Source organism: Dipodomys ordii, unplaced genomic scaffold, assembly GCF_000151885.1.
Source record: "Dipodomys ordii isolate 6190 unplaced genomic scaffold, Dord_2.0 Scaffold7, whole genome shotgun sequence".
In the NCBI taxonomy this organism is placed as follows: domain Eukaryota; kingdom Metazoa; phylum Chordata; class Mammalia; order Rodentia; family Heteromyidae; genus Dipodomys; species Dipodomys ordii.
The window spans coordinates 7,444,440-7,459,395 of record NW_012267223.1 but is presented as its reverse complement, the minus strand read 5'-3'; the positions used below and the strand labels follow the sequence as shown (position 1 = coordinate 7,459,395).

General features: G+C 46.5%; 1 protein-coding gene across 2 annotated transcripts in view; it reads right to left on the bottom strand.

Annotated features, from left to right (window-relative positions):
- The window catches only part of Arsg (arylsulfatase G), a 112,973-nt gene that overhangs the window by 29,823 nt on the left and 68,194 nt on the right, over positions 1-14,956 (bottom strand). For both annotated transcript variants that reach the window (XM_013037898.1, XM_013037899.1), the window contains exons 5-8: positions 11,220-11,331; positions 8,259-8,396; positions 4,660-4,856; positions 3,593-3,673 (exon numbers count right to left, since the gene is read on the bottom strand). In XM_013037898.1, coding sequence (XP_012893352.1) covers positions 3,593-3,673; positions 4,660-4,856; positions 8,259-8,396; positions 11,220-11,331 — 528 coding nt within the window. The remainder of the gene's footprint in view (positions 1-3,592; positions 3,674-4,659; positions 4,857-8,258; positions 8,397-11,219; positions 11,332-14,956) is intronic.

Genomic DNA, 14,956 nt, shown 5'->3' with positions numbered 1-14,956 from the left:
CCAGAAGTGGCACTGTGGCTCAAGTGGTAGAGCGCTAGCCTTGAGCTGAAGAACTGAGGGACAGTGCCCAGGCCCAGAGTTCAAGCCCCATAACTGGCCAAAAAAAAGAAATAAAGAAATAAAGAAAAAAGAAATAAAGAAAGATAGAAAGGAAAAGCAACAAAGCAAGGAAGGAAGGAAGGAAGGAAGAAAGAAGGAAAGAAAGAAACAAAGAAAGAAAGAAAAAAGGAAAGAAAGAAAGAAGCACCCATCCCTAATACCAATCACATATTCAAGTGCTGGACCCCAAAGATAGCCTATCAAGCCACAAGGATGGTCAGAAAGCCCTGCCCCCAAACAGGGTGTGACCAGAAGATGGCCTGCAATCTACTCAGAACAAAGTTTCTCAAGGCAGATGCCCAGAACATTCTTCATATTGGCTATCTGTTATTTAGGTTGTCTGGCACTTGCATAAGTATTTTCCAACTTTCTTCCAACTCTTCTCTTGGTGGGGGACACCCAGGTCATCTGGGCTAGGAATGAAGTTATGAGCAAAGACCCCATCTGACCCCATCTGACTCTCTCCACTGTCCATGGTGCGGGGGGGGGGGAGAGAGGGGCGCACCACCCACCCCCATAAGAGAGGGGAGGAAACAGAGCTTCCTGAGCTGACAAAGTGGCTGAATGGAGATTCAAAGCCCTCTATCCTCCTGGGCCTCAGTTTCCCCATTCAGTTAGGAAGGTGGTTGGAATACAGGTTACTGAGGTTATCTTCAAACTCTGGCATTCTTTGAATGTGAGGATATTCCTGGGGATGTTGCTACTATCTTATCTCACATATAGTTTTTGGCTCTCTGACCATCGTGGTACATACCTGTTCTTTTTATTTTTATTTTGTCACTCATGGGGCTTGAACTCTGGGCCTGGGCACTGTACCTCAGCTCTTCAGCTCAAGGTGAGCATTCTACACTTGAGCCACAGTGTCACTTCTGGTTTTCTGAGTGGTTAATTGGAGATAAGAGTCTCACAGCCTTTCCTGCCCGGGCTGGCTTTGAACCACGATCCTCAGATCTCAGCCTCCTGAGTAGCTAGGATTATAGGCATAAGCCACCATGCCCAGCATGTTAGAGTTTTTTTTTAATGTAATAAATAATGAGTGAGAGGGGTTAGAGTGGAGAGCAAGTGTTAAAGAGCACAGATTTTTCTTTCTTCTATTTATATGGAACTAGGATCTGAATTCAGGGCCTACCTGTGACTTGCTAGGTAGGTGCTCTAGCACTTGATCCATGCCACCAGCCTAGATAGACTTTTCTTTTGGAGATAATGGAAATGTTTTAGAACCAGTCAGAGGTGGCAACTGTAGCACGCTGTGAGTTTGCTAAGTGGCACTGAATTATACAATTTAAATTGGTTAGTATGTATTACATTCAATTTTAAAAGTAACTGTCACGTTCTCTCTCACTCTTCAAATACTTTATGATTTCACATTGCTTCAGAATTAAAGCCATTCACTGGGAAACGGCTTTCACATATTGACCATGCTCTCTATCTGACCTGGTAAGTGCAAACTTCAAATGCGCAGGTTCCTGGGCAGTTCTGACCTCTGGTCTTCACACCCCTGCCCAGACTCCCCTCCCTGCCTCCCTGCAAATCCCTGGCTGTCTCCTATTGTTCTCTAGAACTCAAACCACCAAGGGAAGTAAGTGCACATGGACTTCTCTTCCATGTGTACAAGCCAATATGGCAGCCATGACTCCAACCTTGAAGTGTGGATAGTGAGACTGAGGGATTGATTCGAACTTAAGTTTCATTTACTAGTGTCTGCCAAGCTGTACGTCATCCAAAGGACTTACTAAATGCAAGATGTGCCGAGTGCGGTGGTGCATGCCTATAATCCCAGTACCAGAGAGGCTGAAGCAGGAGGAATGAGAATTCAAGAATAAGCTGGGCTAGATGGTGAGTTCCAGACTTTGTCTCAAGTTAACAATAATAATAATAATTAATTAATTAACAATGATAATGCCACAGCTTGCCGGGTCCATCCCATAGAGGAATTTACATTGCTATCAAGCCCTGGGTTTGTGCTAAGGATGCTTGCTAGTTGGGGACACATCTGATGAGCAGTAGTGGGAATGGAAGTTGTGGCCTGCCTCCCAGTGACCGCAGGCCTGCCTGGGCGACATGGGTGCTCTTGGCTAGCTGTTCTCTGATGGATGTGGTCGTGATTACCAGCCACATTGGCATCACCTGAGCAGCACTGCAAATGCAGACCGGCCCTCCCCACCCCAGACTTCCTGAGACAGAATCCAGGTCCTGCCTTTTAGCAGAATCCCCAGGACTGTCTGCACATCTCAGCCTGAGAAAAAGTTGCTTTACACCATCTATCACTCCTGCAGGCCAGGGCCTTTGTTGACCTTGGATCTCCAGGATTGTGCACAGCTCTTCAAACATAGTAGGTACTCAATAAAAGGATGGATGGGGAAAAGTAGGTGCTTGATATATGCTTGTAAGAGTCAAAAAAGGAGGAAGAGGAGGAGAAAGGAAAGGAGGAAGGGGACAGAATGGAAAGTTGCCCAGCTAGCCAACTTATTTCTTATCTGGCAAAGAGGTTCCAAGTGACCAGGACCCCACTCTATATCCTGAAACTAGAGTCACTATCTCAAAACCAATTCTTAAAGAAGAAAGAGTCCAATAAGGTATTTTCCAGACAGAAGCCAAGCAGGTCACCTTCTTAGGGTGCACAGGAAGGTTCTAAATCAAGACCCTTCTAAGCTTTCTGAATGAGCCTTGCATGCAGCTGAGATGATAAATGTAAGCCACCCCACCTAGCTCAGCTATTTCTCATCATCTTCTGCTATGAGCATCTTGTAGATAAATAATGTGCTTGGCTAGTTTTTTTTTCTTTCCTTAAGACAAATGCTTTCCCGAGCAAGCTAGGCATTGAAAAGCACATGAGCATTTTTCAAGAGCTTTGTTCTGTGTGCCTCGCTCTCCCCAGCTCAGCTCCAACAGTCACAGTCCCTGTGAGGAGCTTTCCTAGAGCAGATGGGAGCTGAGCTGGAGGCTGGAGGCTGGACAGCCTGGAAGGCAGCCTGGTGTAGTGGGGCCAGCACCATTTCACCACAGGGACAAGCCCGGCTCCATCTCACAAGCTGTGTGGCCCTGGAAAAGTGACTTCACCTTTCCAAGCCTCTCTCTTCATCTATAATCAAAGCTCTCTCTACATACCTTTCCCTGGTGTAGGGGTTTAGAGACACCTTGTATAGTTGTGCACTAAATATGCCCTGGAATGAATAAAGTGAATGAATAGTTGGATGGAGAGAGAAGAGGAGAGGAGGAGGCAGGAGGAAAGCAAAGACAAAGTGAGTTTCTTAGGGGCTTGGGTTTTTTTTTGGGGGGGTGGCAGGGGGCTCAGCAGGGAACACAGGGAGCAAAGATAGCAGGGTGGTCCAGGCTCATCAGATGCTCCCTCCAGCCCCACTGGCTTCTTCTCGATGTCTGGGGAGGCCAGGCCCATGTTGCTCTTTCACAGAGAGGCCCCTAGGTCTGGTCAGCCTTCCCAGAGGCAGAATCCCCTCCTCCCACACTGACTAACCCCAGCTGAGCCTCTAACCTTGATGGGTTTGCCACAGACCGGTGAAGGGACCCATGCTGCCTGCCAGCTCACACTTCTGAGCCCATGGTCCATTGTCACCTAGAAAACCAAGGAAAAAGCAAAAGGGGATGGTGAGTGGGCAGGGAAGCTTCCACATTTTCTCCCTCCCTGGCCCCATATCCCTGGCACACAGCACGACTGGACCAAAGGACTTGGAAAAGCAAATAGGAACCCTAACTTTATAAAGACATGCTCCTGCCTGGGGTAGTGGTATATGCCAGGAATCTCTACATTTGGGAGGCTGAGGCAGAAGGATCTTCCGTTTGAGGCCAGCCTGAGATAAACAGAAAGAGTTACTCTGTCTCTCTGTGTCTCTCTGAGACAGTCTCCCTAAGTAAGTCTAGATGTTACTGCCTCAGCTTCCCAAGTCTTGGGTTATAGGGATGTGCCACCATGCCCAAGTAAAATCATTTCTCAAAAAAAGACAAAACAATAACAACAACAATGTAGTGTCCTTGATAGGAGCCTGTCTGTTCTGGGCTCTGCACTAGAGGCCAGCTTTCTCTGCCTAGGGTTCCCCACCTTGAGCCTCTGGTCTAACAGCCCTGTGCCTGTTCATACAGTTTTAGCAACCCCATTTGCTATGTCATCAGCGTCCGTCTCAGTCCAGCAACTGTTTACTGAGCATCTGACACACACTCTGTTCTTCACATACAGCATCTTAGAACCTCCCACTGTGTTGTGGAGTACGCGCCATTATTTATGAGCTCATTTCCCCACATTTAGAAGATTAAGCCAACTCTCCACCACAATGAAATGCAGATTCAGATCCAGATCTCAACTTGACCCACAGCTAATCAGCACCTCTGGGGCCAGCCAGGCGCAAGCTCTGTCAGTACAAACCTTTCCAGGACTTGGCCTTGGAGGATCCAACAGACACATACTCGGCATTCAAGCCAACAAACATTCAGGGCCCCAAGTTCAAAGGGAACCCCTGCTCTGTTTGCAAAGCTTGTTCTGATCAAGCTCAGCTCTTCCCAGGGTGTCCCCTAGATTGTGCTGGGCTGGCTGGATTATCACTTTACCTGTAAACCAGAGGAAGGTGTTTTCTTTCGCTGTGTGGTCAACTTTGTCCTTAATCTGCCCTACTAGATGGTCCATCTCCCGGAGTGCAGCACGGTATGGTGTTTGGCTCCCTGGGTTTACCGATGGCTGGATCTCAGGTAAGGGCACATGCATGTGGGCCAAGCCCAAGTAGAGCAGGAAGGGTCTTCCACTGGTGCTGAAGCAAACAGGAGAACCAAGAGGTAACTGCAGAAGCCGGCCTGTCTGCTCCACGGCCTCAATGAGTCTTGCTGACCTCTGGGAAAATCCTTCACAGGGTCAGCATCCTAGGCTTAGGAAGGACGTGTTTGTCTATAACCCTATAAGCAATGTGAAAGTCATTCATCCAGCCAATAAAAATGAGGCTCACTGAAGTACTAGTTCATGTCCTTTCACAATTACTGAGAAAGTATTACAGGGGACTCTTGTTGTCTGTGTTCATGCTCATAAGAACCCCCAAACTCCCCATTTCAGACAGTGAGTCAGAAGCTAAATGAGACAAAAAGACTTGTCCTGGGTCTGTCTCTAACTAGTAAAGGGACAGTCTGGATTTGAACTTGGGACTGGCCAAGAACAAAGTCCTATACTCTAAACAGCTGTACTTTGAATCTAACTTATCGTGTCCCTTCAAAGAATGAGTGGAAGCTGGGCATGAGTAGCTCATGCCATTTATCCCAGCTATGCACAGGCTGAGATCTGAGGATCCCAATTTGAAGGCAGCTTAGACAGGCAACTCCGGGAGACTCTTACTTCCAATTAATCACCAAAAAGCCAGAAGTGGAAGGGTGGCTCATGTGGTAGAGTACCAGACTTAGGTAAAAAAGCGAAGGGATAGTGCCCAGGCCCCAACACACACACAAACACACACACACACACACACGCACACACGCACGCACGAGCAATGAAGGGAAGGCTCAGATGACCATGGGGAATCTCAAAGGTTCACAAGATGCCAAGGGATATTTAAATCAGGTATCTGTTTTATACTAACCCTGATTCCCTGCAGAATGTCAGGCTTGGAGGAGCTGGGATGGTCTCCACTGGTACCACTCTGAAAGCTGTCTGTCCCCATTCCATGCCACACATGGAACTGTCACCCCACCCTACTTTTCCTCTTCCACCTTCAAGGAGCCCCTTCCCACCGGCGGGGGCAATAAAGAGGACACAGAAGGATAATGAGTGCACTCAGCCAAGTGCATTCCTGGAAGCTGGCAGTGATGGCTCACACCTGTAATTCTAGCTACTCAGGAGGCTGAGATCATGATTCCAATAAAGTCCAAGAGACTGTATCTCCAATGAACCCATAGTAAAGTCCAAGAGACTCCATCTTCAATGAACCAGCAAAATGCCAGATTGAAGGCATGGCTCAAGTGGTAAAGTACCAGCCTTGAGTGAAAAGGCCAAGCAAGTGGTAGAACTCCAGCAATCCAAGCATGCAGGAGACCCTGATTTTTTTTGGGGGGGGAGGGAGGCAGGGAGTGAGAGATATTAAGAGAGAGGTAACAGAAGCCGAGTACTTTTGATACTGGCACAGCCAGAAATCTGACTCATTTAAGTTAAATTCAGGAAAATTAAGTAAAATTAAAAATCCAGCGCCTCCTGTGTCACAACACAGATCAGCCATAAGGACGCTGCGCTAAATGAAATGAGCTAGTCATGAAAGCACAGATACTGAAGTGTTCCACTTGCATGGGATCCTCAGAGCACTTAAATTCAGAGACAGAAGTAGAGTAGCAGAGTGACCTGGGAGTTGCAAGGGAAAGAAAAGGCAGTTCATGTTTAACGGGTACACAGTTTCCTTTAGGAAAGGTGAAATGTTCTTAAAACAAAGATTAGAGATACAGTATACTTAGTGCTGCCAAATACCACATTAAACACACATACACAGGACACAGACATGGACACGGACATGATAAATTATACAGGACTCTAGACATTCACTGAAGCCAAAGGAGGGTACAAATAGGAGTGGATGACAAAGGTTGAATAGCTATGTGCGTATGACATATAAAATAATATGTTATGAGGGCTGGGAAGGTGGCTCAGTGGTAGAGCGCTTGCCTTGCATGCATGAGGCCCTGGGTTCGATTCCTCAGTACCACATAAGCAAAAAGAAAAAAGCCGGAAGTGGCGCTGTGGCTCAAGTGGTAGAGTGCTAGCCTTGAGCTGAAGAGTTGAGGGACAGTGCCCAGGCCCAGAGTTCAGGCCCCACAACCGGACCCAAAAAAACAAAAATAAACAAAAATAATATGTTATGAAATGAACTCCACAAAAAGGAAACAAGAGCTATTTTTTCAGTTGACACTGTTTTTGTTTTCTTTTCGTTTTGTCTCCTTAGTTTATTTGTATTTGGAAGGGTAAAGGGGAGGCACAGAAGAGGTGGAACAAAGGGTGAACAAATACAACCGTGGTAGTCATTAGACACTATGTGGAAAATGAACTGTGCATCCTGTGAGTGTGGGGATGGGAGGGAAAAACTGGGAAAGAGCAAGGGAAGGAGAGACACGGTTCAAAAACAATTGCACTCATGACCTGATTCATATAACTGTAACCCCTCGGTGTATCAACTCTACAATGGCAATAAAAAAATAAAAATAAAATGGTGAAGAGAATAAATATTATGTCACACATATGTGCATATATACACTTGCAGTGTATGTATCTATATTGTACATGTATCTCATCGTGTATGTATAGGTATAGTGTGTGTGTATTATATGCATATGCATATGTATAGGTATAGTATGTGTGTATTATATGCATATGCATATGTATGTGTATAGGGTACGCATACACAGCCTTCTATAACTTCGGATTCTGCACGCATGGTTCCAAGCAACCACGGATGGGAAAAAAAATTTAGATAGAAAAAATATCATGTCTGTATTGAACATGGACTGACTTTTCTCTTGTTACTATTGCCTAGACAATACTATATAACAACTATTTATGTAGAATTTAGATTGTATTAGATGTCACCAATCATCTAGAGATGATGTAAAGTGTACCATATTATGGAAAGAACTTAAACATCCCTGGATTGGGGGACAAGGGGTCTAGGGGTCCTGGAACCAATCCTCCACAGACATTGGGGGGCAACTATGTAATACAATAAAATACTCTCACCCTGCATTTTGGGGGCCCTTACCTCAACTCAAGTGCTCGGTACCCACAGATAGCTAGCGGTACCACAATGCACCGTGTGAATGAGCACATGCCTGAGTTGGTGGCCATTTTCTTATAGCAACAATAAGATCCTAATACCCTCTGCTGACTAAGGAATCCAAGAAATGCCTTCAGTGTCCCCACACACAGTGGGCAGGCCCTACCTTCAAGGAAGTCCTCCTGTAGGAGAAGACAGAATGCCCATGGCATCAAAGCAGGACAGGTAAGCCCCCAGGAATCCTGAGGAACTTCTACTCTAGGACTAGACATCCCAGAGGGACTTTTTGCCAGTTTTATGTAGAAGACATGTGTGCGTCCTTCTTTACTGCATGATAGCCTGGAACGTGCTGGGGTCGTGGTGTTTGTGGAAGAGTGGGCTGGAGCTGGGTTAGTACAGGAGGCAGGGGCTTCTCACCTAGCCTGCTGGATGAACTGGGCTGCTTTCTCTGCGTACTTCTCTGCAAGGCTGCTCAGGTTCACAGGCTGCTCCACGATGTTGAGGTTTTCATAAAGAGGAAGGGCCACCTCTGTGTAACAGTCTCTCTCCAGGCTCCTGGGTGGAAAGCACAGATAGAGGCGTGTTCATTTCCACAAGCTGAGTAGGCACAGAGCAGAACAGAAGGTGACAGGGAGAAATCTGAAGCACTTAGTGGGATGGCTCCTAATAGCTTAGCCAGTCCATCACTTCCTCCAAACATAAAACCAGCATCAGCATCACACACCTTCCTCCATTCCCTCTGAACAGATGTGGGTACTCCCGGACAAGCCAGCTATTCTGTAAAGTTCACTAGGATGCCTACAAATGCCGGCTTTGCAGGGAGATGCAGCAGGGGTCTAGCAGGCTAGGGGATTTCAAGGCAGGTCCTCCAGTCCACTAGCAGCCCCATCGTTGGCTTTCTCTATGTCCAACCCAAGCGACAGCCTCTTTGACCAGCAGGCAATACCTAGTTTTGTCCTATGTCCATGATCAGGCCTTGAGATCACACGGTGTTTGGCCATCAATATATAAGATGGCCTGTAACAATGTTAAGTCTTTTTTGTGCCAATACTGAGGCTTGAACTCAGGGCACGTGGGCACTGCCCCTTACCTATTTTGCTCAAGGCTGTTATTCTACCACTTGAGGTACAGTTCCACTTCTGGCTTTTTGCTGGTTCACTGGAGATAAAGAGTCTCATGGTTTCCTGCCCACTCTGGCTTCGGAACCGGGATTTTCAGATCTCAACCTCCCAAGTAGCTAGGATTGCAGGCGTGAATCACCAACACCTGGCCGTCTAATTTTAATATGGATTAAAAGACTTGTTAGCACCAGAGAGAGAGACAATGAGAGACTGGCCATTACAACTCATACCTTGATGTATTACCAGGTGCACTTACAGATATAACACTCATACCTCAGTTAGGGAGGCAGAAACAGATGCTGTCCACTTGTAATATGTACCTGAAGGGCCTGGGAATCTCATTAAAATGCAGTTCTGGGGCTGGGCACTGGTGGCTCACACCTGTAATCCTAGTTACTCAGGAGGCTGCAATTTGACGATTATAGTTCCAAGCTAGCTTTGGCAGGAAAGTCCAGTGAACTTCTTTTTTGGGGGGAGGTGGGAGAGGGGGTCCGGTTGTGGGGCCTGAACTCTGGGCCTGAGCGCTGTCCCTCAGCTCTTCAGCTCAAGGCTAGCACTCTACCACTTGAGTCACAGCGCCACTTCGGCTTTTTTTCTTTTTGCTCTTGTGGTGCTGAGGAATCGAACCCAGGGCCTCAGGCATGCAAGACAAGAGCTCTACCACTGAGCCATCTTCCCACCCCTGAAATTCTTATCTGTTTAAACACCAGAAAACCAGAAGTGGGACTGTGGCTCAAAATGGTAAAGCACTAGCCTTGAGCAAAAGAGCTCAAGGACAGCGCCCAGGCCCTGAGTTCAAATCTCATGACTGACTGACCAAAAAAAAAAAAAAGAATGCAGACCTGGGGTCAAGTCTGAATTCTTACAGTTCCAATGAGCAACCAGCTGATATCTACAATGCTGATCCAACCACCAGCAGAGAGGACATGGGCTCTGGACTCTGAGGGGCCCACACTGGAATTTCCATTCATCTCTTACTAACTCCGGTGTGAACCGAACCAAGTTCAAGCTCCTTACCTGTAAAGTAGGTAAATGACTGCCTCACACAGGAATCATGGGATTACAGGGAAGTGTAGGTAGTTCCCAGAATGCAACCATTTCCAAATAAATAGCCATAACTACAGTAACTATTGTGGATTAATGAGCCAGCTGAGCTTCAGTAAGCAACTTAGACACCTGTGGCCCTAGAAAGAACCTAAGCGTAGACTGAGCAGTGGCGCTCAGCGCCAGCATTTACTTACTACCTACATAAGGCTTAGCATCCTTTCTCCTCATGATTCCATTGCTCAATCATGCAGAACATTCAGGAAATACAAAGAGAAAAACGGATACCCTTTCCATTTCACAAGCTGAGTGAGCCCTTAGCAACATTCTGTTTCATCTCTCCAGACTCTCTCTCTCTGTAATGCCACAAAGGTATGGATGCAAATCCAGGGTCTGGTGGCTCATAACTGTAAGGATTACAGTCCTAGCTACTTGGGAGGCTGAATTCTGAGGATCTTGAACAGCCAAATCCAAGAGACTCTTATCTCCAATTAACCACCAAAAAATTGGAAGTGGAAGTGTGGCTCAAGTGGTATAATGCCAGCCTGAAGCAAAAAGAAGCTAAGCAAGGTCCTGAGTTCAATCCCAGGGAAGTACCAGCACAGGAAAGGAAAACAAAAACAAAAACAAAGATATGAAATAGAGGTCGCGAGCATCGCACTGATGACCTGCTTCCGGCTTTTTACGTACGGTTACATCATGTGCATTTTCCCATTTCGTTAAACTTATTCCTGAAAACATCCTGTTCGGTGGCTGGATAGCATTCCAATGTCAAGACTTGTCTGATGAGTAGAAGCTCTCTCTCAATCTCTTTCTCCTCCTCCCCTCCTCTCTTTCTCAATCTTTCTCTCCTTCTCTCCCCTCACCTTTATTCTCTTTTGTCTTGTTCCTCTCTCCCTTTCCCTCCCTCTCCCCCCTCCTGAGGTCAGATGAGTGGTACAGGAACAAAGCCAGCAGGAAGAGGGTAGAAGTCCCCTCTGCCAGAGGCCTGCATAGTTCAAAGCTCTCTCCAGCTGAGCTAAACAATCCAAGACACCTGGGGAAAATTCTTACAGGAAAAAAAAAAGTCATCTCTCTCCTCTTTGTATCCAAATAATGCAAATAATGCATTTACAGATCCCTGGATGTATTTGCTGTCTAGACTCTCTGCCATCTGCATCTTCTCCTTTGGATATCCCCTTGTTCTTGGACATGAAATGTTGAATGGCATTACCTGGATGAGCCAGCGTCCAGTGGACATGGCGGACAAGGAGGGTGGTTATAGCCCGGGGTATCAGTACACCCCATATCATGGCTGTATGGAATTCCAAAGTAGTAATCAAAACCTGGAAGAGAAACATCTGGTTAGTGCCCCTCCCCCACACTCAGCTGCTTCTCAATGTGCCCGCCTTCTTCACACCAGTGAAAAAAATTAATTTCCTATGATTTAATATTGTGGCACTCTGGAGTATGTAATTAAAAAAGGATTTGATTAATATCCTTTTTTGAACTAAGCTGGGAAAAATCACTTTGCTGGGTTCTGGCTGTAAGACTAGATTTGCAAAACATCTTGTGATTAGAGTTAACCTAGCATGGGGTGGGGGGCAGGGAGTAGATGGATGGATTATTGAGTGTCTGCCATCATCGGTTAAACAGGCACACTTGGTGACAATCAGCTACACATATGACACTTTAAGGCTGGGAAGGTGGCTCAGTGGTAGAGCACTTGCCTTGCATGCTCAAGGCCCTGGGTTCGATTCCTCAGCACCACATAAGCAAAAAGAAAAAAGCCGGAAGTGGTGCTGTGGCTCAAGTGGTAGAGTGCTAGCCTTGAGCTGAAGAGCTGAGGGACAGCGCCCAGGCCCAGAGTTCAGGCCCCACAACCGGACCCCCCCCAAAAAAATAGAAAAAAAATTTTCACATCTTATGGGAAAATAAAGTATATAGGTGAAGTCCTAAGAGATGAGCAGGTGAGCTAGGGGTGGAAGTGTATGCCTATAATTCCAGCATTCAGGAGGCTGAGGAAAGAGCATTGAGAGTTCAAGGCCAGCCTGGTCAAGAAAGAAAGAAGAAAGAAAGAAAGAAAGAAAGAAAGAAAGAAAGAAAGAAAGAAAGAAAGAAAGAAAGAAAGAGAAAGACAGAGAGAAAGACAGAGAGACAGGTGGGGTGGGGTGGGAAGAGGGGGGCCGGCAGGGGCAGGAAGAGAAGGCAAACTAACAAGGCAGATTAGAGAATGAAGTTATTCCCAGATGTAGGGATGTGATGGGCTGGGGCAGGACTCTCAAAATGTCTCTTGAAGAATGGACATTGTTGCCAGCAGCCTTCCCTAAGCACCTGGGAAACTGTGTCAGCTCTCTTGATTTCCCTAGTAGTCAACAGAAATCAGATCTCCGGGAGTTTTATCTGCCCACAGCCTGGAACTCCAGGCCAGGTAAACAGGGAGTACTGCCTCCTCAGCTTGGTCTTCTGTCCTTGTACATACCACAGCCACTCAGAAACACATTTCCTACTAACCCAGCTATCTCCAATTCCCAGAGTGCCTTGCACATGAAGCCGCTATGGCTCTGTGAAGCTGTACCAGGGATGTCCAGTGGGTTCTGGTGTAAAGTCTCCTACAGAATGTCTGCTCCACTCTTGCTCCCTTCATAGTCCCAGCCCAGCCTGCAGACTTGCTGTCAGCATGGTGACCTGAGTCTTCCCCATCACTGCCATGCTCCTGGAGCTGGGACATTACATCTTCAGCCACCCCGTAAGTGGTGGTATATATGGAATAGCTGGTAAATGTGAGCAGTAGTGGGGTTAAAAATGCGAGTTCCATGCTGCCCTGGTGTGTATCAATAGAGCTGGAAACCCCATAGATTAGTGGCCCAGCCCTGGCTGCACTTGGTATGAAGATGAGACCAGAGCCAGAGTTAATATCTTGGGTTTTTATGGGCTGGGCCCATAAAAGCTGTTGAAGCTTCTCAACTTTGCTGTGGAAGTAAAAGAGCACCCACAGACAATATGTCCACAAATGCATGGCTGTCTTCAATAAAACTTTATTTACAAAAACAGACTTGGGGCTGGGATGTAGCTCAGTGGCAAAGGGCTTGCCTAGTGAGTGCTGGGTTTGATCCCCAGTACCAAAAAAGAAAAGACAAAATATATATATATATATATATATGCATATATATACATATATATGTATATATATACATATACATATATGTGTGTATGTATATATCTATACAGTTTTTTTTAAAAGATCCAAACAGAAACAGACTTGCATACTAGATTTGGGCCATAGGTCTATATCAACTCCTGGTCTAGATAACAGATATTGTTTTCTGGATTCTCCTTCTGCGAAATGACCCAGGGAAAGAAGAGCCTTGGAGACATGTGAGGAACAGGGGACTGTGTGGATGATCTATGGCAGGTGTGGAGAAGCAGCAGAGGTTTGTGGGAACTAGACAGTACTCATGGGCAGGGTAAAACGAGGCAGGAGGGGATGGGAGATACGAACCAAGATAATTCAAGTGTCTACATCAGAAGGCTTTTTGAGACTGTCTGATCCAGGGATAGCAAGTATGTAGGAGGTGTTTCTCTCTCTCTCTCTCCCTCTCTCCTTCTCTCTCTCCCTGTTTCTACTTCCCATTCTCCTGGCATACTCAAAAAAAAAATCTAACATGGCACCACTTCCTTGGGGCAGGACTCAGTCTCAGTATCCCTCCCTCCTCAGCATCAGGATTCTGGGAATAAGGACTCACGGTGTCAAAAGTGTGATCCAGTCCAACCCATCACAAGCCAAATATGAATCAAAGACCAAGGGGGAAAAGCAAGACTCCTTCACAGAGCATGGAGAAATCAGGTCTTCACTTTTTCTTTTGGCCATTTTTCAAAAGCACATCTGGAAGAACAATCTGCCAGTTCTAGAACAAGGGCAGGCAGGCGGCCCTTCTTCAGAGAAAATAGGGAGAGCCATTGGGACTAGGGGCGAAGGAGGTGAGGGGTCTGCAAAACAACCAGAGAAGCACATTTAAGGAAAAGGCCAGCTGCATGGTTATAAAATGGCCAGAGGAGGGGCTGGGAAGGTGGCTCAGTGGTAGAGTGCTTGCCTTGCATGCCTGAGGCCCTGGGTTCCATTCCTCAGCACCACATGAGCAAAATGAAAAAAGCCGGAAGTGACGCTGTGGCTCAAGTGGTAGAGTGCTAGCCTTGAGCTGAAGAGCTGAGGGACAGCGCCCAAGCCCAGAGTTCAGGCCCCACGACTGGACCCAAATAAAATAAAATAAAATAAAATGGCCAGAGGAAAGGGGAATGGATAGGTGGGGCCCTGGATAAGTGAACAGCCACATAGACTGATCTTATAGTATCATGCTTCTAAGAGAAAATCCAGGTTGTGGGGCATGGCTAAAGTGGGAGAGCACCTGTCTAGCAAGCTTGAGGCCTTGAGTTCATCCCTGTACAATGCTTAAGGTTATTTTTGTTGTTGTTTTGTTTCTGCTGGTCTTACAGCTTGAACATGGGGCCTGGGACACTGCATTGTCTCTTAGCTTTTTTGCCCAAGGCTAGTAGTCTACCACTTAAACCACAGCTCCACTTTGTTTTTTTTTTGTTTTGCCAGTCCTGGGGCTCTGAACTCAGAGCCTGGACACTCAGTAGCCTGAGCTTCTTTTGCTCAAGGCTAGCATTCTACCACTACTTGAGCTATAATGCCATGTCTGGCTTTTTCTGTTTATGTGGTACTGAGGAATCGAACCCAGGGCTTCATGCATGCTAGGAAAGCACTCTACCACTAAGCCACATATCCAGCCCCACTTCTACCTTTTTAGTGGCTAACTGGAGATAAGAGTCTTACAGACTTTCCTGCCTGGGTTGGCTTTGAACTATGATCTTCAGATCTCAGCTAGGATTAAAGAAGTGTGGGCTGGGAAGTTGGCTCAGTGGTAGAGTGTTTGCCTCGCATGCATGAGGCCATGAGTTCAATCCTCA